The 22,118-nt window shown below is 38.4% G+C and overlaps 1 protein-coding gene across 1 annotated transcript in view; it reads right to left on the minus strand.

Annotated features, from left to right (window-relative positions):
* Positions 1-637: 637 nt before the first annotated feature.
* sorcs2 (sortilin-related VPS10 domain containing receptor 2) overlaps positions 638-22,118 on the minus strand; it is a 291,103-nt gene continuing 269,622 nt past the window's right edge. The window contains exons 14-27 of the mRNA XM_059355551.1: positions 20,615-20,722; positions 17,360-17,480; positions 17,129-17,262; positions 16,072-16,191; positions 14,849-15,020; positions 14,570-14,756; positions 12,389-12,522; positions 11,504-11,627; positions 10,525-10,637; positions 9,140-9,262; positions 7,822-7,921; positions 6,962-7,064; positions 5,120-5,268; positions 638-2,380 (exon numbers count right to left, since the gene is read on the minus strand). Of these exons, the coding sequence (XP_059211534.1) occupies positions 2,316-2,380; positions 5,120-5,268; positions 6,962-7,064; positions 7,822-7,921; positions 9,140-9,262; positions 10,525-10,637; positions 11,504-11,627; positions 12,389-12,522; positions 14,570-14,756; positions 14,849-15,020; positions 16,072-16,191; positions 17,129-17,262; positions 17,360-17,480; positions 20,615-20,722 (1,753 nt within the window). The 3' untranslated portion in view covers positions 638-2,315. The remainder of the gene's footprint in view (positions 2,381-5,119; positions 5,269-6,961; positions 7,065-7,821; positions 7,922-9,139; positions 9,263-10,524; positions 10,638-11,503; positions 11,628-12,388; positions 12,523-14,569; positions 14,757-14,848; positions 15,021-16,071; positions 16,192-17,128; positions 17,263-17,359; positions 17,481-20,614; positions 20,723-22,118) is intronic.

Raw genomic sequence — 22,118 nt, forward strand, 5'->3', positions numbered from 1 at the left:
ATAAAGCGTTACACTGCAAAAAAGCCAACTTGTATTTTTTGGCCTAAAACAGTGATTTAATTTGGTAAAACTTGGAAATATAAATTATTGACATTTAGGGCAATAATGTAAGTTAGCACAACAAAGGAAGCCAGTTGTCTGCTCAAAAACAAGTTGGTGAGTTGTTGTTACTTATATCTTTAAGTTGGGGTTCAAAACAAGGGACAAAATTCGGAAATTCGGTCAATTAGCGAAAGCTAGCGGCTAACTTATCCTAGTGGCTAACTGATGCTAGCGGCGCTACTTGTTACAGCTACAAGAGTAGCCATTAGCGTATCAATGCTAACTCAAAATTGTTCATAGCGGCGTTACAATCGAGAAATTCAGAGTTGAGCAAACTCAAAATCAAAACTTAAAATATTTAGTTTAATTGTCCAACTTAAAATTTAACCGAAGTTTGTTGCCTTGAAATTTTGAGATCACCCAACTTTTCGTTTTTTGCAGTGTAATGGATGAGCTGTTGTGCTCAGTGTTCTCAGAGTACTTATAGTGCAAGACTGTACTGTCCCAGTGCAGATCTGGTACTTACCACCACTTGTAAACAATGTATTTATTTCAAGTTGACAGTATGTAAACAATCGGTTAAAGCCAACAGACATACAAGTTATGGGAGTGATTTATTCCAGGATGCAGGTTGAGAGCACTACGCTTCCTGATGAGGAGACACAATTGTTTTTAACAGCAAAATCAATATATTAAATAAACCCAGCAGAAAGAGGAAAGAATAAAAAGAAAATGGTTTGGTCATTACATGGTTGTGCCATCAGGTGTGAAAATCCTTGACTATTATATTGGAATATCATTATTCCCAATTTTCCCTTTGTTAATGTTCAGTGTACTGATAGATGATGACATATCACTAGAAAACAACAAGTTGAACATGAGCAGAATATGTACAAAAGATAATTAAAGTGTTAATCAGAATGGGTGAGTGTGATCTGCTGTTTGTATCAAATTCAAGGCAAACCAAGGGGTGATCTTGTTGGTAATGGTAGCATCAGTAGTCTGTAAAGGCCTTTCATCCAAAGACCTTTTCAATCAGTCTGTAGACTTGTTCAGTTGCTCTGCGGTACTTCCCCACAGCACTGCTCGTATCATTAGTGCAATCAAACAAACAAAAATACTTCTGCAAAAGGCAACAGAAACAATAACCACTGTACTGAGTGTATCAAAAATATCCATATACATAGTTGACACTGTGCAGTTGTGAGGATTTTTGTAAGACAAAATTATTTCCAGTTAACAATGAAAACCATTAAATCATCTTGCTCATAAAATTACACATGAAGTATTGGAAATGGATACACGTGAAGCAGGCAATGGAGTTGAGGAAAACCAGAAACGATGAGAATATTTTCAAATTCAGAAAACTCGGTGAAGATTTGCTACAAAACAAATTGCTCTGTATTTTGGTAGTAGTGTAAAACACTTATACACAGGTCAAACAAAAATATCTACAAAGTGGACATTGTTCATATTTACACATTTACAAACAACAAACCAAACCTTCAAGGAGACATAATTCCACCACGGCTATGCCTAATATAGGCTGATACAGAAAAAAATCAACTACACCATTTCTCTATGACAGAGACCTTTGACTCCAGGGGATCAAGTCTGCTTTGACCTTTGACCCAGAAAGTGTGGAAAGTGGAAGGAGGAAGGGGCGCATATTGTTAGAAATAGAAATAAATAAACTGGACAACGTGTAATGTCACTGAGCAGATTATCACCTGCTGCTTTAGGCACCATGGGACGGATGATGAGCTCCTACAAAGGTGGTGCTGATTTTGAACACCACACAACAACTTCTGTAAATATGAATTATTAGAAAGATTACAAGGATATGAATGCAGTGGAATTTTTTTAAAATGAACAATGCTTTGTGGAAATACATGATTTTCTAAAGAAGCTGAGAGCTTCAAGTACCTGTGAGTGGGGTTTAGGAAAGTGCAACACCGCCCTCTTGTGTTTGCATGTATGCACTTATGCAAAATATGCAAATTCACAAGGGCTTGTCCCCCGTTGGGAAACCATTATTGCCTGTGAAGAGTGTCTACTAGTTGTAGGAAATTTAAAAGAGGATAATACACACACACACACACACACATACACACACACACACACACACACACGCACGCACACACACACACAAAAGCTGGAGGTGAAGGGTTGAGGAGGCCACGGTGTGGAGGTGTCTGCCCAAGGAATAGGAGAGGGAGAGAAGGAGTCCCTGTGCTCGTTAGGCTAGCTAATTAGCACTGTCATGGCAGCCATCAGCTGATCAGGTAATTGTGTAGTTCTCTGGAGTTGATGCTCAGAACCACACCAGAATGGTTACCTAACATGAGGGAAGAAGAAAAAAAAACACAACACACAAACAAATGAGCAATGCTGAAGAACATAAAGTGTCATAAAGTGCCATTTCACCTCACCATATTTTACAACAGTAAAATGTTGCCTCCACATTAATGCATCAGTATTAACTATTTAATAAAATAGAAAAAAAAAAAAAAAAAAAGCTAATCCTCACATTTGAGAAGCCGGTACCACTGAATATTTGGGATTTGAGCCAAAATCACTGATTTTTATTTAATTTGTTACTGATCATTTTCTGTTGATCTTCAAAGTAAACTTGTGACAACAACATATCTATATGTTTGTATCAGCTTAACAATCAATGCAAAAAAAATACTGTGTACAATAAAACAGTATGTAACAAATGTCAGTGAAATAGTGGTGAATAAAAAATGTAACTCAGTAATTGTCAAAATGGGAAGCAACAACCCAAACCTTAACATTTCTATATAATAATGAAATTGTGTATGACTAAGGCCAGATATATACTAGATGTTAACTGCGTGGTTGTGTGTGTCACCGGAAATGAATGCATGAGTCCTGTATAATATTTATACAGGTGAGCAGCACTCTACAGTTCATGTATGCATTATATATTGTGTGTCTTTTTTTCATGTCATCTACAATGTCCTTACTGTTTTTGCTGTGATCTCAGGACAATAAAATGATACTTTGGAACAATAAAATTACCTAAAATGATGATGATGTTGTTTATAGAAAAAAAAAATCTGAATGAATTTAAGGGCAAAGGCAATGGTTCATAGGTTAAGTTAAGGGTTTAAGCTTCCAATCTGTCTCTATCTGCTACAGAGGCTGAGAAATTAATTATTTAGGAAACATTGGGAAGTTGGGAATTCTTAGGTTTTGGATGATGTTTTTCCAGGTGAATTTAGGTCTTGATGGGTTAATATCACCATAATCATGAAAATGTTTACATTATAAACTAAGGAAAAGAAAATTGTGACCTGGACATATGAGAATATTTTCAGAGATGGTGCTGTGTGGTCAGTAGATGGCTCCTATCAGCAGTGATGCATTTCATCTCCGTGCACCGGATCACAAGAAGTACCTCATAAAGATCCAATGGTCTGCCAGCCGTCAGGTTGACTTAATGTATTTCGGAGGCTGTGGCAGGCTTTACTAGCTTGCTATTCTCTATTTATATCAACCATGAAGCTTGTCGAAAAGGCTGCTTAATTACACTCCGTAGATAAGTTTAATTATGGCGAGGGAAAAACTGCCATGGCCATTTTTAAAGGGGTTTTTCTCAACCACTGACCTCAAGATATCTGAATGAAAGTGAATACTAGGATTACCCACGAGTCTCCCCTTTTAACCCATTAAAGCCTGGAAAGCGGATACATCGTTTTGTAGTATTTGTATAAGCTCTCAAATACTTTTTGAATTTCATTTTCTATCTGCTACAGAGGCTGAAAATCTATTATTTAGTAGAAGCGTTGACACTTCTGTTGAATTTCCAGAAAAACTTCAGGTTTTAGGGGCTTATTTTAAAATCGCCCAGAGGTTTTACAGGAAGTTTTAGGTGTCAATGGGTTAAGACAAGTCCACTTTATGCCAATCCCATGCAGTTTGAGGCAAAGATCAATGAGTTTTTCTCATTCAGTACAAATTTGTTCTTTTTGCATGTTCTAAAATGGTTTATTTGAATACTCTGCATACTGGAATTGGCTAGTTTGGTGACTGGATAGCTGAGACTCTTCATTTACCAAACGAGTGTACGACAGAAAGTGAGCGTAAAGTGAGTGTAAAGTGGGCGTACGATCATTTCTACGCAAGGCTCTGCATTTATCAATTTGGACGTGAGCGGAGGGTACGATCAGATCTCACGTCTGCTCTCAGCTCGTGTACGCAGGTTTGAGTCAGCGTGAAGTCCACATGTCTGAGTCTGAGAATTTATTTTAGACTATTGTATTGATGCCTGGAGCTGATAAAACTCCATGCCATGTTCCATGCCATGTTTTGTTTTTAATGGTGACAAATCAAAGCATGTTTAGGCTACATCATTTATCACTCAAACATTTTTTATAAGCTATAAGACTTTATATATCACAGCGTATTAATGAAATATTCCAACGTCACCGGGAGTTTAATGATCCACTGCTACTCTGCTTACAGCACCACTGATTTCCTTCATTTTCACTTTTTATGATGCCAAACAAAACCAGTTTGTTGTGTTGTTTGTTGATAGTAACCATCAAGTGACCAAAGAGAGAGACACGGTTTTGCAGATTGTTATCTAACATATTTAGCCGCTTTGATTAGCTAACATTTAAAAGTAAGTATGTATGGAATAATAATTTTACATTCTTATAATCTCCCAATACATTTGAATTTAGCATCATCTCTGAAAAAGTTCTCATTTGTCAAAGTCTCCTGATATCTTGTCGTCCTGAATTTTATAAACCAAGAGATGTCAGTTTAGAACAGCTTGATGAACATGTCCAATAAAATGATTTAAATGTGCTTATAAATGCAGGTGATGACTGTACTGTGCCTTGTGACCAACCTTGGAGTCAGAAGTAAAAATCTGAAGAATATGAGATTCAAAGCCAAAAGGCTTTTAGTAATACCAGTGATAAGGATGAAAAGGGTACCAGTACCTTGTTGTTTGTTTGCTGGTGTTAGTGGCTTGGGTTTTAGTAGCAGTGGTTAGTGGTAGTCCTTATAAGGGAACGGAAGGCGGGGCTACCTCCTGCGTTACCTAGAGTCTGCGAGTCAAGGTCGTCGTCAATGAACTCCTCCCCTTGGATGATGTGCTGAGTGTCTTCGCTGTGGTTGACTGGGCTGGTCATCTCCTGCTCCTTCTCGTTGTGCATCTGGGCGTAGATGTTGCGGCTGCCCGGGAGCTTCCTGAAAAACAGTGGGGGATAGGCATCCTCAGTCCTAAGCCTAGGACTGTGGAATGTGTTGTTTTTGTAAGATGGGACCATAGTTTGACACCGCATGCTTTATTCAAGTGACTTCTGGGACCCGGGGAGGTGGTGCTGCTGCATTATTGAAATAAATAGAAAGTTTACACAAGGCAACATGCATAGTAACTCATCAACAGTGAATTGTCATGCAAGCTATTAGGGTTGGGCGGTGTGTGAAGTGTAGTGTGAAACAATAGAAATTTGTAGACCATACGTTTTTTAGAGTTGCAAATCAATCCGTTAAGACTGCTATTATGGCGATGTCTAATTTCTGGATTTGGTAGAAATTGTTTGGTGTTATGACCGACTAACAAGAACAAAGTATCCCATTGATAGATCAACAATTATGGATGATTATTTAATCATTTATTTTCTTAATAACTGAGTTCTATAGTTTTAGGGTTGATTGATTGATAGATAGATAGATAGATAGATAGATAGATAGATAGATAGATTACTTTATTCATCCTTGAAGGGAAATTCGGTTGTCACAGTAGTCCGGTATTTAAGTACAATAAAATACAATAGAATAAAATACTGAGGTAGAATTTCATCTTTATCTTAATTTCTTTATAGAAATCTTTATTTAAAATGTCTAGATAAAATCATGGAGAGATGGACGGCCCTGGAAAAGCGTCTGGATCGATCTGGAGACCAGTATGGACAAGACGGTTAGCTGGAAATTGCATGCTGCCACTTTCACCTAAGCCCAAATTCCAATCTTATCTGTCTTCCCCTAAACAGCTCTGACTCAAGGCTGTTACTGGATAATAAATTTCCCTGGATGTGCACTGCAGCGAGATGGATCTTCTCTACTTTCCCTGCCCCCTCAACCTCCTACAGACACCCGTTGACTGTCTGCTGCTGTCTGGGGCCTAAGCAAGGCTGTCTCCATAGCAACTGCTATGTTATCGCTTTTTGACATTCCAGCGAGCTGAGACGAGGACTGATTAGGTGCGGGGCAAGGCAGGTCTCAGGCTCACATACTCGAACTCCCACACATATACAGATATGCAAACATCCAAACAGTAACACCAATCAGAAGTGTGCGGTGTTGACCAGCTGACTCCGAACAGGTATCACCTACAGACACCTCCCCTAAAACACAAAAATTGCTATGTGGGCTTCGAGACCAGTGAAGAGTTGTGCTGCCCTGGAACCAATTTTCCTGGCCGAGAGCCTGGTCCGAGACGAGGCCCGGCTCCAAACCGGCCCTCAAACTGCCTTGGTGATAAAGGGGTATGAGTGGTCCCTTGACCTCTTAAGCTCAAGATATTTGAATGAAAATAGGTTCTATAGGTCCTGCTGTATTAACAGTAAGAGTAAACTTTCATTATTATGCATATATTATTACAAATATGCTTGAGTGTTGACCATCAATGATATCCACATCAAATGTTAAAACTGCATGACCGAATAAACTACATTGTCACATTCAAATCAGAATAAAAAAGTGCAATAGTGTGAAAAAGTGAAGGTATTAAAAGTATCAAAGCTTAATATTAAAACGGGTGTATTCTGTATCTCCTGTAGGTAAAATGATCTTAAAAATAACCAAAAAAATGCTGTTGGGTCCCATTTCTGATTGAGCAGACTGACATGCTCCTGCTCTTTAACATGCCATCACTCACCTTTTGAACTTGTAGAGAATGAAGGAGCCAGTTGCGATGATAGTGATTAGAAAAATGGCTGCTAAAGCCCAAACTCCCAGACCTCCAGCAGCTCCATTATAGCCTGGGGTGATGATATAGACACATAAAACAATGAAATACACTATATTTGCAATAAAAGTTTCAAAATTAAAAAATAAAACATACTATTGTAGCATGTTGGGGGTAGGTGGGTGGAGTTTCCCCTGCTTTGAGACTATGTGTTATGATGATGGTTTCCAGTCAATTGCATTCTAAATATTTCCGTAAACAGATTTGTTCATGCTGCCATTGTTATACTAGTTCTACTATGCTCTAGCAGGTTGAAATTGCTGTTACAGAGGGAGGTATTGTTTCTGGTAGCATGAGTGTGGCTATATACTAGTGAAATGACAACAAAGCATCGGGAACCATTTTCTTTATTTTTTAAAGCCAAGACCGCCATCTAGTGGAGTCAAAAAATAAAGAAAATGATTCACAAAGTGTCATTGTCACTTCACTACTACATACAAAATTGGTCACCTTTCCCAATGTGGCACTTTTGCATGTGTGTTCTAAAGCTTATAGATTTCATTCTTGGGCTGTGCAATGTATGAGGCACAGGGTGACTTTACAATTTGAGACTGCCTCTTCTGTGTTTTATTTTTTTTCTGTTTTAAAAGCATCCATCCAGGAAACAGCAGGTGTTTGGTTCACCAATGCTCTAGTCTCAGCAGGTGTAGCTGTTGAGTTAATAGCAATTATACCTAGCCCTTTGAAATTATCATAAAAAACATCAAACACTAGTTTTAAAAAGCTGACTATATGGCAAGTCGTGCAAATAGCATTTCAATATACAGCACCTGCATTCGGATCAGCAAGCATCACCAGTACTTGTACACCACCTCGGACCACAAAGCTGACATTGTTACCGTTGAAGGCTTGTATGATGGCTGGAATACGCTGAGGGTAAGAAAGTATAAAATTTAGGAAAGACACTTGTGAAAAATTAGCATTTAACAAACTACACCCTAAAATTAAACTTCCAGCACATTTAAAACCTGCAACATGGGCTGTGTAGTGTGTGAGGTCCAGGGTCAGAGGACTGTTCATTACTCGGTGTAGCATAGACAGAGAGGTAGAACTGGTAATCAGAGGTAACATTAAGGTCTGAATAAAGCAGTGTTTCCCCTACATTCATTCAGCAGTGGCGTGTTTCACATGATCATTAATATCAATGCACCACTAATGATTTCTACTTGCACTGAGTGGGCACAACAACACACATTATTTTCAACTTGTTTTGAGTCATCAACGAGCGCATCGAATCCTGTCGGACCCTCTTAGGACATCAACGTAAAAAGCTTATACACGGTCTATATCGCGAGTTGCGCACATAACGTAATGTAACGTAAAGGTGTAGCTCCTTAGGGCAGTGAACAGCAGCATTGCCAATTTAGCGATTTTGTCGCTAGATTTAACAACTTTTCAGACCCCCCTAGTGACTTTTTTTCAAAAAAGCAACTATCGACAAATCTAGCGACTTTTTCTGGTCTTACTGGAGACGTTCGGAGACTAGTAACGAGCCGCCGGCCCCGCGGCTCGTTAAGAAGAGTAAAAATGAGTCGAAGTGGCACATTCCTCCCGCAGCAGTCTCTCCCAGCTGCAGTTACAGAGCCAGAGGGGATGTTAACCCCTTAGCGTCCAGTCTGCAAATCGCACATGCGTGAAGGTGCCGCTGGCTGGTTTACTCAGTGTCTCTTTTGGGTCACTTTAGCCGGTCCAGAGGCCAGATTAAGGAGGAGGGTTGGAATTGTGGCAGAAGACAGTGCATATAGTGCTAAACGTATTTACTCACTTTTTGTCTTCCCCACAACATTATTCCTCTCTCCTACAGCGTCCATTACAAGTACATGCACATGGTAAATTATGCAAATTATTCGATGACGTCACTTAGCGTCTTCTAGCGACTTTTTGGACGGCCAATAGCTACTTTTCTTACTGAGGAATTGGCAACACTGCTGAAAAAAATTCTAGGGGAAACACGGTAAAGCATTAAGTCTTTAACAGTTCTCTCTTGAGAATAAGATCGCAGGTCTCAATGAGAATGTCTGTTTAAATAAATGTTAAATAAATAAATAAAACATGAACGAATATGCTTTTCTAAGCATGTGTATGTACCTTATCTACAATCATGGTCCTCTTGGCTGGTTTGCTGTCCAGTGGGAGAACGTACAAGTCAGCAGTGGTAGGGAGGCCCGGCTTCACCACTGTAACCAGCGACTCCAGAGGGACACCTGTGGTCTGGGATCACATGTTGAACAGTCAGTTCCAACTGAAAAGTGCGCTTATCAATATTTTTGTCGAATGTAATAATTGGTGATGGTGGTGGTGATGGATACTGTAATTTTTTAAGAACTTTGGGTTGTGAATACTGCAAGAGTTAACAATTGGTAATGTTAAAACCAGTGAAGTGACAACGAAGCTTCATGAACCATTTTCTTTATTTTCTGAGCAAAGGGCTGAAAACACACTCAGTTACCATTGCTAGAGCCTTTTTTTAAGCCAAGACCGCCATCTAGTGGGGTCAGAAAATAAAGCAAATGGTTCACGAAGCTTCATTGTCACTTTACTAGTTAAAACAATATGATCAAGCAGTGCACTATACCAGCTCTGTCTGTTGTTTTCTTTTGCCCATTTTGTATTTTTTGTTTGAACAAAGTTAAAGAGCTATGAATTTTGATTTTCTATGTCATTTTTAGTAAGTTATGCAATGCATGAGGGTAGCCCGTAGATGACATGTTTTCTAGCCCATGTAATTCAGAGTTAGATCTTCATGCTGGAGATCTGCATATGCAGTTGTGATTGCTGAAGCTCATGGAATGTACACTACTGGTCAAAAGTTTTAGAACACACCAACTTTTCCAGAATTTAATTGAAAATGATGCAGTTTAATGTCTCAGTGTACTCTGAAATGAATGCACATTTGCAACATTTAAAATTCTTTATTGAGCATGATTGTGTTTTGAAAATAAAAAAAAGATTCAAAATCACATTTTATGTTGGACTAAAGGACTAAAAAAAGACACAAAATGACCAAAAAAGACACAAAATGACCAAAAAAGACACAAAATGACCAAAAAAGATACAAAATGACTTACAAAGACATGAAAAGAATTCAAAAATGGACAAAATAGCCCAAGACTCCATAGAGTTAAGTTGTTAACCCATTTCTTGTTCCCTGAAAAAGGCCTACTTGTATAATTCTGAAATGTACATTATCTTTCAGTTTTTGTTAACCTTACCTTTTTTTATTTACCTCTGGCAGTTCACCACTTACCTTTGTACCCTTTCAAGCTGTTCATTTGACTTGAACTGCTTGAATTTCAATAAAAATCTGGAAAAATTGGGGTGTTCTAAAACTTTTGACCGGTAGTGTATGTTTATTGTGAATGCAGACAGAATAAAGCCACCATTGGGGAACCCCTGTGTCTGACTGCAAATCACCAACACCTACATGAGAGAGGGCCTTACACATAGTTTTAAACTTCATTTTAAAATCCTACCTTGGCCAGTACTTTGGTGACCACCTGGCCGATGTCCTCTCTCCACTCTGGAATGTTTGGGTTGTAGCGGTCCAGGTTTGTGCTGAAACGCAGAGCGAGGACCTGGAAATTTTCTGAAATCAAACAGAACAGAGGAGAAGTAAGCAATTATTACAGTCATCGTTAAAAACTCAAACTGAACCATTGCCGCAGCATAAAATAAGCCACAAATATAGCATGTTGACTGATAGAAACACCTTTGAACACAGATGTTTGCTGAATGGACAGATGTGCATTGTTGGTAAACCTTTGAGAAACATTTTTAAGTCACCTTATATTTTGAGTAATTAGTATATAGCTATACATCATCTTGATAATGAAACATGAAAAATAAAAGCCTTATTACATCAAGTATTACAGTTTTTCTCAGTCGCTTTGGTGCATTTCTCACATCACTATTTACATTTGCACAGTTAACAGTTGATGCATTTCTAAAAACAATTTGTATAAACTGCAAAACCTTGTTGATAACCTGTAAAAGTGTGTCACTTGCTCAAAATGGATAGCTCATTCCTCAAAAGCAATTATTCATGTCAATGAAAGTGTCAGTGACATCAAGATGAAAAGTCCTGACACCATTTTTATGAACAAGATAGTCAAATAACTTTGTCATGTTTGACTCTACCTGAAAATGCTCAAGACTATTTGCACAGCAAAACTACCTAAAGTTACACATTTCTGCATGTGTGTGTGTTTCCTGCATGTGTGTATGCGTAAAAATAGAGTGAAAACTATTTGAAAACTCTTAGTTTTCAGTGTGAGCTTCATTATAATTACAGGAACACCATATTACCAGTGGATTACTTGAACCTTGTTGAGAATCTATGATGGTAAAGTTTTAAATCTGTATAATTTACTATCATATATAAGGTTGGTTGACCAAAACAGACATAAAAAACCTTCAAAACCAACATTTGTGCAGAAAAAAGATAACTGTTACCGTAGACTTGAACTGTCCTGGTATCCTGGACCATGGATCGGCCATTAGAAGCCTGGACAGTGACTGAAACCTCTCCTGTCTCTTGGAAACGAGTCAGAAGGCTGTTCTGTAGAGTCAGCGTGGGCTATTGGAGGTAGTCACAAAAGGTAAGTTGTTAGGTTGGTCAACTGTATATAAGAGTGTTTGAAAATCACAAAATGGCTTCCATGATGACATGTGATTGGGCTCAACTGTCATCCGTGGTCTATAACTGATTTTTACACGAACATTAGCCATGTTTCCATTAAAGTGGAAGCAAATTTTTAAGGGAAATTTTGAAATGTCACATTAAAGAAAATGCAAATTAGGGACATTTCCATCAACTGGTTTAGAGCAAATAAACAAAGCTGCATAAGTGTACTTTGGTCAGAAGGTGGCAGTGTAATGTATTACTGTAGGCTAATCTATCAGTAAAAAGTAGAAGAAGTAGATATTGCGCAAGAGAGAGAAAAAATAAAATAAGTTGCTAATCGGACAACTTTGGCCACACACGAGAGACAATGGACAGAAGTCTTCAGGAATTAGATTCAATTGAGCAACTTATAATTGTTCTTGTATGTCAGCTTGTCTTGACCAGCGGAGCAGAAACAGCTGATCAGTCATGTGGCTTAAATGTTCGCTATGTCAGAACGTATTCAGAAAAAGTATTTCCAATTTGTTTGGTGCATTTAACTATTTTTTAGAAAAAGACAAAAAACACCACAAGCGAGCGTAAAAACTTTTATGCTCATTTTTTAAAGTTGGTGGTCAGCTTTAAGGGATCTTGTAAAAAAAAAGTGTAGCAATTGAACATAGTTAGATGTTGGTAAATGTTAAGTAAGATGAAATTTGTTGTGTGTTTTTTACCCTTAGGCTGTCTCCTATCCACCAGTAGAAGACAAACAAGTTTTCCTCAGTAGGAAGAACCATGGCTGTCAGATTGACTTCATGGTTTCTCCCAGTGATGGGAACCACTTCCAGGTGCACTTCCTTTAAAGGGGCTGTGTGAAAAGGAAACATCATTTATAAGATTACAAAGCAAACTATTTCATTCGCACACATTAAAACCTCAAGCTAGAGGTGTATGGTCCATTTCTAATGTGCTTAAATTACAAGTCAAAGTCACATAAATGTTGATTTTTAATACAAGCATTTCAAATAAATAAAAAGTATGATATCTGAGGCCAAATCTAATAATCTAAGCAGTATAAGATTAATTGATGATATGTCTTCATTATAAGTTTTAACATACAGACAGGTCGTATCTCATTAGTTTTAAAGTTGCACAAAGACAGAGGCAACAAAATTGTGTGGGGGAGGGTAAGAAAAAATGTGAAAGTTTGCATAAAAGGGAGATTCAAACAGTAACTCCTTGTACTTGTCCTCTTAAGACTTGACTTTTTAAAAAATAGTTATTTATTTTGGCCTTCACGTAGAGATATAGTAGCCTGGGTAAACCCCGCTCAATTTCGTTTCGAACTGCAAGGCGCCGTGGTGTCCATGGCTGATCCTTAGCCCTACTTTTGGTATCCAATCACAAAACGGGGAGGGACGGCAAGATGATGACACCTACTATTCGACAGACGGAAGCTTGTAGTTCGCTTACGGATCCAACATGGCTGAAGCAGACGCAAAGCTCTTTGGATCTAGCTGTAGACAGTGTTCTAGATAGTTTAGAGTGAAAGTTTATTTTAAAAGAAGAACAATGTTTGGTTTTACACTCCTTTATCACCACCAAAAAGGATGTTTTAGCCTTGCTTCCAACAGGATTTGGCAAAAGCCTAATCTACCAACTAGCCCCGTTAGTGGTTAAGCTAATGGGGTTTAGCAAGATCCCGGTTGTTGTGGTCATCTCGCCATTGATCACCTTGATGGAGGGTTTTTGGAAAAATACATGTCTGAAGAGTGTGCATATGAGCAGTGTCCTTCTTCCTTCATATTATCCCTTGGCGCCATCGTGTAAACATCAGTCGTCTTCTTCCTCGATGCCCTCGTCAAATTTCTCTCGCACTACATACGTCATCCAGTATAACTGATACGATTGGCTAAGAGCTACGTACAGACGCTTATGGTAGACATTCGTAGCGCCCATTAAACGGCTCTGGACGATCGCAAACCATGCCTCCTCTACGGAAAAATGAATAGGTGGTCTCCAGATTATATCTCATTTGTGGTATAGGTTGGTATTAGCTAGGCTAGAGATATAGAGTGAAAGGGGGAGAAAGAGTCAAAAGGGCTCCGAGCTGGTTTGGAACCCATGCCCACTGTGTTGCAAGGAGGAAACCTTAATTGTATGGGCTCTACCCATGAGCCACTGGGACACCCCTCCAGATCTGACTTTGACTCGTCCTCTAAAGACTTTTCACTTACCTAACATTTTCCTTTAAAAACTACCTACCAAAAAGACAAAATATGCCCAGTTGTCTACACTGCAAAAAAAGAAAAGTTGTGTGAACTCAAAATTTCAAGGCAACAAACTTCGATAAAAGTTTAAGTTGGACAATTAAACTAAATATTTTAAGTTTTGTTTTTGAGTTTGCTCAACTCTGAATTATGATTTTCAACTCAGTCAACTCAACTGTAAGTTGTACTAACTTATAATTTTACTTATACTTCTGCAATGTGCTGAATTGGCACGATCGTAACGCCGCTATGAAATGTCAGCTAATGTTGCGACCACAATTTTGAGTTAGCATTGATACGCTAATGGCTACTCTTGTAGCTGTAACAAGCAGCACTGCTAGCATCAGTTAGCCGCTAGCTTTCGCTAATGACCGAATATCACCGATTTCCCGCATTTCACAACAAAGAAATAAGAGTTATCAGAACTATTGTCCCTTGTTGTGAACCCCAACTTAAAGATATAAGTAACAACAACTCATAAACTGGCTTCCTTTGTTGTGCTAACTTACATTATTGCCCTAAATGTCAATCATTTATATTACCAAGTTTTACCACCTTAAATCACTGTTTAAGGCCAAAAAACACAAGTTGGCTTTTTTGCAGTGTAGTAACCATATAAAATCATTGAGTGACTGGGGAGCCGACCTGTGACCTGGATGTACATGGTGGCCTCATCGTGTCCTGCCATGTTCTCTGCCTTCACTGTGACCTTGTAAACTCCTGGATTTTCATAGCGATGCTGGACAGGTTCATCCGTCACCGTCAGGTTCTGGTAGATTGCCCGAACCCCATCACCGAGGTCCACCTGGTACTTGGTGTTGCTGGTGTCACCCTGGTAGAAAGGAGAAAATAATTTTGATCAGATTCAGATTGAATAGAAGAAAGGAAAGGAAGGTCAGATAAAAAAAAAAACTTTCATCGTACCTGTTCCTGGTGGACAATGAATGTGATGTCATCACCAGGCGCCACAGCCAACATCTGCCCCTTGATGCCAACCTCCAGTCCCTTCGGGGGCAGCAGAGGGCAGTTGTGCCGTTTTGTGCTTTGCTGCTTGTTTAGTCCCCCTTCACACATGTTAGACATCACCTTCCTGTAGCTGAAATACAGCAAAACCACAATGCACGTGTAAGAGTACGGGATCTTTCTGAAGAACATGTGCCAATTTCCCAAAAAGGATGGACTATTTCCTTAGAGTAAGAGAAGAATATCTATATCAACCTCATCTATGTGTGAGATAAGATGCAAATAGAAAAGCAAAAAGACTGTTAGCAGGGGGAAACAGCTTGTCTGATTCTAAATCAGGCTGAGGTGAAGCTAGATCCAGATTTACTGATGATGATAGATGCCAGTGAGGAGCAGCTACTAATGGAAGGTTATGAGGAAGTAAAGCATGTAATATGTATTAAAGGAACCATGACCGCTGTAATAAAACACCAAGATTAGGCATGGCAGACAGCAGTGGACTGAGTGAATGTGTAAACGGCCTAAAAATATGTCTACCAACCACTTCTCTTAACTGAACCCAAAATTATTCTACCATGCAAGGAGTTAGCCTGCTTATCCATGCCATTGCTGCTATGTATATGTCTTAACCCTCCATGGTACGCATTATGATGCCAGTTAGGAGAAAAATTAGTGTTTTTTGTCTTGAAATAGACTAAATAAACATAATCTGAAGAAATTTATATGAAAGATGCTGGAGCTGGATGTTGTGGCTGGGGAGAGGGGCGCCTGGAATGCCCTGCTTAGCCTGCTGCCCCCGCGACCCGGCCCCGGGTAAGCGGATGAGAATGGATGGATGGAAAATGGCAAAGCTGTTTCCTTTGGGAAAAGTCTGCAAAATAGGGTTTCAATATGGCCTCCTGGAGGTCATGTGACAAATTAAAAAAAGAGCAGAGTATAGGGAACCAATAGCAATGCTTTAAAGTATTGCATTAATTAAAAAAGATGCATTGTAGAAATTTGACAGGCCAAAAATGGATATGTTGCCTGAGGTGAACACCGTACCATAGAGGGTTAATGTAACTTTTATTGAAACCTGTATATAGGACTATATCTATATCTATATCTATATATATATATATAATCTTATTGGCTTCATTTAAAACACCTTATCAAGGCTGATAAAAGGCAAATGACACACAGACCCAGTGCTAGATTCGTAGGTTTGTCCCAGATGGCAGTCTTCCGGTGGTGAATCTGGATCGTACCAGAAGTCAGCAAAGCAGCGATTGCCTTCCGTGTGGGACCATTCAAAACCATAGTCACTACCCACACACAAACCACAGACACACAGATATGAAAATATGATATCATTATTATATGAATTATATTAATTCTATAAGAGAATAAATGAGAAAGTCCTAAGGCAACAGACATTGTTCGTGTGGTAAGGCTTCCTCATGAGTGCTGATGGTATGTCATGTATTTAAATCGTGCATATTTAAATAGTTTGTTTTCCTTAATGTTTCATCTCTCTTAACCTTTTCATTTGAAATTTTTCAAACTTTTATTCTTAAATTTGATCTTATATGATTAACCCATAAGAACCCAGACCTATTTATTCTTAAAGGAAAATTATGGGGGATATACCACAGACCGAGTGGACCACATAGAACACATTTCTAATGTTTTTAAAAAAAAATACTACCCCTAAATGTCAAAGATCTGTGACGTGACATATATGTTACATTGGGCGTTTATGGAAGTTATGTTTATGATATTTCTTATTTTAAAATAAATAAACTAGACACCTTTTCTGCTTACAGAAACACACATTTGCCTTTTTCTTTATCAAAATTGTCATAGGACAGGATTATTTTTTGTTTATATTTGGTCGAATGTACTTAGATTAGAATTAGAATTGATAAATTGGTTTAAACTTAGCCTAGTAACAAAAAATAAGCTTTTTGAAATTAGCTTTTTTTTACATTTTTGTTTCCAGTCACACACATATTTTGGAGAAGTCAGTTCTTGTCACTGTTACACAGTCAAGCAGTGAAGCATAAAGCTGAATATGGGAGATTCTAGAACATTTAAAGTGTTTGTTACACGGGTGTCACCATGGGTTCTTATGGGTTAAATGCAGATTTTTGTTTTGTGATTTCCCATTGTGTCCTTTATTTATTGGTGCTGCAGCTGTATTTTTGTGCAGTTTTCCGATAAAATGATCCAAATGTAATCTAAAGTCTGTGCAGTGCTCACCAGTTGAAGTCTTTCTCAGTGCATTGACAGGGTTTGGTGGTGAGAGCTGACATGTAGCTTTTTCCTTTGATACAGAACGCTGTGTCCTTCCTTTTCCTAAAACTCCGCTCCTGGCCCATAATACAACTCTCTCCCTGAGGGTGACCATAGAGAAATGAGAATTACATTTTTAATATAAGCACACAATTACTATAACTATGTGTGTCTGTACTTTTTGTGTTTGTGCATTACCTGTAGGTTTATGAGTTTCCAGGACTCGTAGTCAGACTCAGTACACAGATGGGGGAAAGACGGCCTGAAGTCCACTTTTACCAATTCCCAGTCTGACCTGTAGCTGATGTGGCCAAAGACACTGCAAACACACACCACAAATACAAAATAACACATCATTTAATGTTTTATTTCCCCATGTGTGGAAACTGCATGTCAAATTCTGTCTCTGGTCAATGCTGGGGGATGTTGGAGCTGTGCATGCTTCCTGCCTTCTGATTTTCATCCCTGCATAAGCCTGTCTCATGTCAGACTGGATGTTGGATTCTCAGAAGAATTTTTAATGAAAAATTCATGTTCATGTTGTTAAGTTTCTGTTTAAATTAGCCTATAGCTGATTTTGTAAAGCTTGAAAGAGATTTGGTTCATACTAAATATTCCTGATTCATGAAACTTCTCTATGAGTATAACAATTATAGATCTGTCTGCAAATAATAATAACCTTCATTCTTCTTACTTCTCCCATTTTTGGGCTCTTTGCCCACTTTTCTTTTGTTTGTTTTGTTCTTTTTGTTGTATTTTTCTGTTTTTGGTGCCTGTAGTTTTAAGTTTTCTTTTTTTGATGATTTGTACCGAATCACAGTTCTTAAAATTATAAGGACTTTTATAGAAAGAAAAATAGTTTTATTTGTTTTGCTGTCTATTTCTGACTTGTTTTGTTCTATTGACGTGTACACCGAACAGCAATCAGCAACGAACGTCATTTTTGCAACTGACTAGAGACAAAGTGATCAAACTCAAGACTCCATCTTGAGCCTGCTGACGTGCTGTTGATGCAACAGAGCCTTTCACAGCCTTTCACAGCCAAAGACTATTTGACACCAAGGGTCATCTCCTGCTGCGGCCCAAAACACTCGCTCGACCACCCGCGGCGCTACTATTGGGCCCATTTTGACCCAGGCCTATAGTGAGTAGTGAGTGATTTTTATTCTAGCTGCTCATCCAGCCTGAGGAAAGTGAATGGAAGCTTCTCAGCCAATCAGCAGCTTCTACACTGCAAAAAAAGAAAAGTTGGGTGAACTCAAAATTTCAAGGCAACAAACTTCGATAAAATTTTAAGTTGGACAATTAAACTAAATATTTTAAGTTTTGTTTTTGAGTTTGCTCAACTCTGAATTCAGATTTTTGTCAACTCAACTGTAAGTTGTACTCACTTATAATTTTACATTGTAATAACTTTTAATCCTTACTTCTGCTAACTTCTGCAATGTGCTGAATTGGCACGATTGTAACGCCGCTATGAAATGTCAGCTAATGTTGCGACCACAATTTTGAGTTAGCATTGATACGCTAATGGCTACTGTAACTCTTGTAGCTGTAACAAGCAGCTCGATAAATTAAAGATATTTATATTTATTAAAGATATAAGTAACAACAACTCACAAACTTGTTTTTGAGCATACAACTGGCTTCCTTTGTTGTGCTAACTTACATTATATAATTTATATTTCCAAGTTTTACCAACTTAAATCACTGTTTTAGGCCAAAAAATACAAGTTGGCTTTTTTGCAGTGTACCCCATGTGTGGACTCTTAAGCCCGCCCACAGGCTGCATCTTCACCAGAAAGTGATCCAATGAAATGAATTAAGTTTGCGCGCAAGCTTTTCAAGCAATCTCAAGACAGACACAGACGCTAGCTAGCTAAAATAAAACTTCAATATGGCAAAGCAAATGAGCTTGTTTTCATTTAAATTCACAAAGAAACGCTCCGAAGAGCAGGAGGAGGAAACTCCTGCCATTTTACCATCCAGCTCAGCCTCACACCAGCAAGGCAAGTAACAGCTAGGCTAACGTTAGCGTTAGTGTCCGGCTGCCTGTATGCACATTTCCTGGAGGGAAAAATAATATTGTCAGTAGGCAGAGGCAATTTATGATAGCGATTATTTATCAGCTATCTCTGATTGTTATGCTGTTGTCTAAATGGTTAGATATCTTATTCATTTAATTGTTCTGAAGGAATAAGCTACAGGATAAGTAATTTTGGATCGTTTTCATGCTGTTTGTGTTGCAGCTGTGTCGGATTTAATGCTGCTGTTATTTCATGTCGATTCTTCTGTCATTCTGTATAAGAAACACATAAATAATTTTGGACAGTTCCCTGACAGACCCTCCAAAGATATAATTCCATTTCAGTCTATTTGTGTATTGAACATTCAAAAGAGATAAATTAAGTTAGGCTTACTGCCAAGGTGTGTATGCCTTTGTCCGCTTCAGCACTGTGGAGATGAAGGGGAACAGTTTTTTTTTTTTTTTTGGTTTATTTTAACTGGCTCATCCAGTTTTCTGGAGGCTCACCCACAATCAAAATCCTGGCGACGCTGTTGCGCTAGACGTCCAACCACTGGTGCTGACCACAGGCCCAACAGTTGCATGAAACTGGAAGCTGCCATTAAGTGTGTTCCAATCAAGTGACTCAAGGGACTCGTCTGGTGTCTAGCCACAGACTAGTGAAGTGACAATGAAGCTTCATGAACCATTTGCTTTATTTATTTAGCCCACTAGATTGCGGTCTTGGTTTTTAAAGAAAGCCTCTAGCAATGGTAATTGAGTGAATTTTCAGCCCTTTGTTGAACAAAGAGCGCCATCTAGTGGGCTCAGAAAAGAAAGAAAATGGTTCACGAAGCTTCATTGTCACTTCACTAGTTGTAATGCTGTGAAAACGTAACTTCTGTAAATTCTGTTTAACCTACATTCAAGACAAGATATTTGATAAGACACACTCAAATACCATTGCTAGAACCATAGCCAGACCCAGTGGCTGTTTTGACTTCAAAATATTCGGTGAACCCGTCCAGTCCAGTGGCAAAGAAGAATCTATGGCTATGGAGTTTTTTTGATTGTTGGGTTGGTGATGATTTCTGAGTTTAAATTTGTCTATTAATTTTTAAGATGGTTGGATAAACTGGTTAAACCGTTTGTCATCTCCTTAAATCTCAAACAGTTAATTCCTGAGTGATAAGTTATGATGATAAATATTCTTTCTGTCTTTCTTTCTTGTAGCTCTAGTTTAGTAAATAAAAGTATAAAATGTTTTGTTGTTGTTTGTGAGATTTAATTTTCCTGCAGAAATTCATGGTCCCTGATTAATAGGGAGAGCAATCTTGAGTTATGAGACATAATTTAATTTCTTCAAATTCAACTCACCTTTCATTTTACTATTCTGATAGCAGTCCAGAAATTGCAAAAATTTCCTTTTGAAATTGGGTTTCACTCACGTCATGACCAGGGTCTCGTCTCCCGGCTCACTGAGGAGTCCATCAACGAACACAGAGGTGCTGGTGAAGTTGTGAACAGTCCACGTCCGTCCTTCATCGATACTAAACCTGTGGAGAAACAGGCAGTGTTCACCATTATATGAATTAAAGTCTCTATCTCTCCTATAAAACAAAACAACACAAAAAAGAACAACATTGTGCATATGTTTGCAGATTATTCTGTCTAGCACAGGCTTGAATTATCTCCGTTCTCTGGAACAAATGTTAATGTCTTTTCCATTTTCAAGAAAGGGGGCCATGTTTTCTCAAAGTTTCTCAGTGAGCCTTTCAGGGAAAATCTAATCTTCTCGAGGTCGATGTGATATAATATGTCCTTGGTCCATCTACTGTGGGTAGGTGATAATATGATGATGTAAAATCTTAAAATGGCCAACCCCAAATCCTGAGTTTCGATAATGGGACCTATTTAGGTGTGTATAATTGAGATAAGGCTCTTTACACTGGGGTTCAAAGAGAGAACATAATCAATTTAGGATTGGCTAGACTGCTTCTTAAATTGCTTGGAACGTGCTTTTGCAAAAAGATGTAAATGAAGCAGATTAAATCTTTCAGACAGGTCAGGATATTACCACAAAGTCCCTTTGCTGTACAGGTCATCAACAGCTCTGATTCCCTTATCAAACCAGGTTTGAAAGGTGAGTAGTGCATGATGGTCTGAACAGATGGTTGTGCTATATTGGGGAATCAAACAATGGTCTTTTAAGACCAAATAGCCTGCAAAATTGCATCAAAATGTTTATAGTTTTGGTAACAGTGAGCATGGAATTGATGATGTAGATGGGAGGAGGACATCTCCATTTGAGCCCAGAGAGGGGTTTTCTCTAGATTGGACCAGTTAAGAAGCTTTTGTATATTTCATGCCCAATGGTTATTAAGAAAATTCAGAAGGGGCCATCCCACCCATCAACTTGGGCCATTGGAGATACACTTTTCTTTAATATGTCGTGGTTTGTTTCCCCATAGAAAGGAAGTTATATTCTGGTCAAATCTTGTGAAGAAGCTTTTCCTATATGTTGAAAGAGTTGAAGGCATTTAGGGAGAATAATCATTATAATGAGAATCATACGGCCGGAAAGTGAGAGTGTCATTGTCCAGAGTCTTCTTTATAATGGTAATGGGAGGAAATTTTCCTTATGAGGGAAAAATCAAATGAGGTCATTGTATTATTAGATAATTTTTTTCTGAATGTTCAGTCTGTTCCCTGAAAATCTCACCAGTATGGACACTATAACAGGAATGGAAGAGGTTTGATATACACTCACTGGCCACTTAATGAGGTAAACCCGTTCAACTGCTCGTTAACGGAAATGTCAAATCAGTCAATCACGTGGCAGCAACTCAAAACCTCCGTTTTTTTCAGACACTCGCACTTTTCTCTTCCTCTCCGTCCCTTATCTTTCCTGCTTTGCTCCTCTTGTCTTGTCTTATCTTCTGTCTCATGCTT

This window comes from Centropristis striata, chromosome 17, assembly GCF_030273125.1.
Source record: "Centropristis striata isolate RG_2023a ecotype Rhode Island chromosome 17, C.striata_1.0, whole genome shotgun sequence".
Taxonomy (NCBI): Eukaryota; Metazoa; Chordata; class Actinopteri; order Perciformes; family Serranidae; genus Centropristis; species Centropristis striata.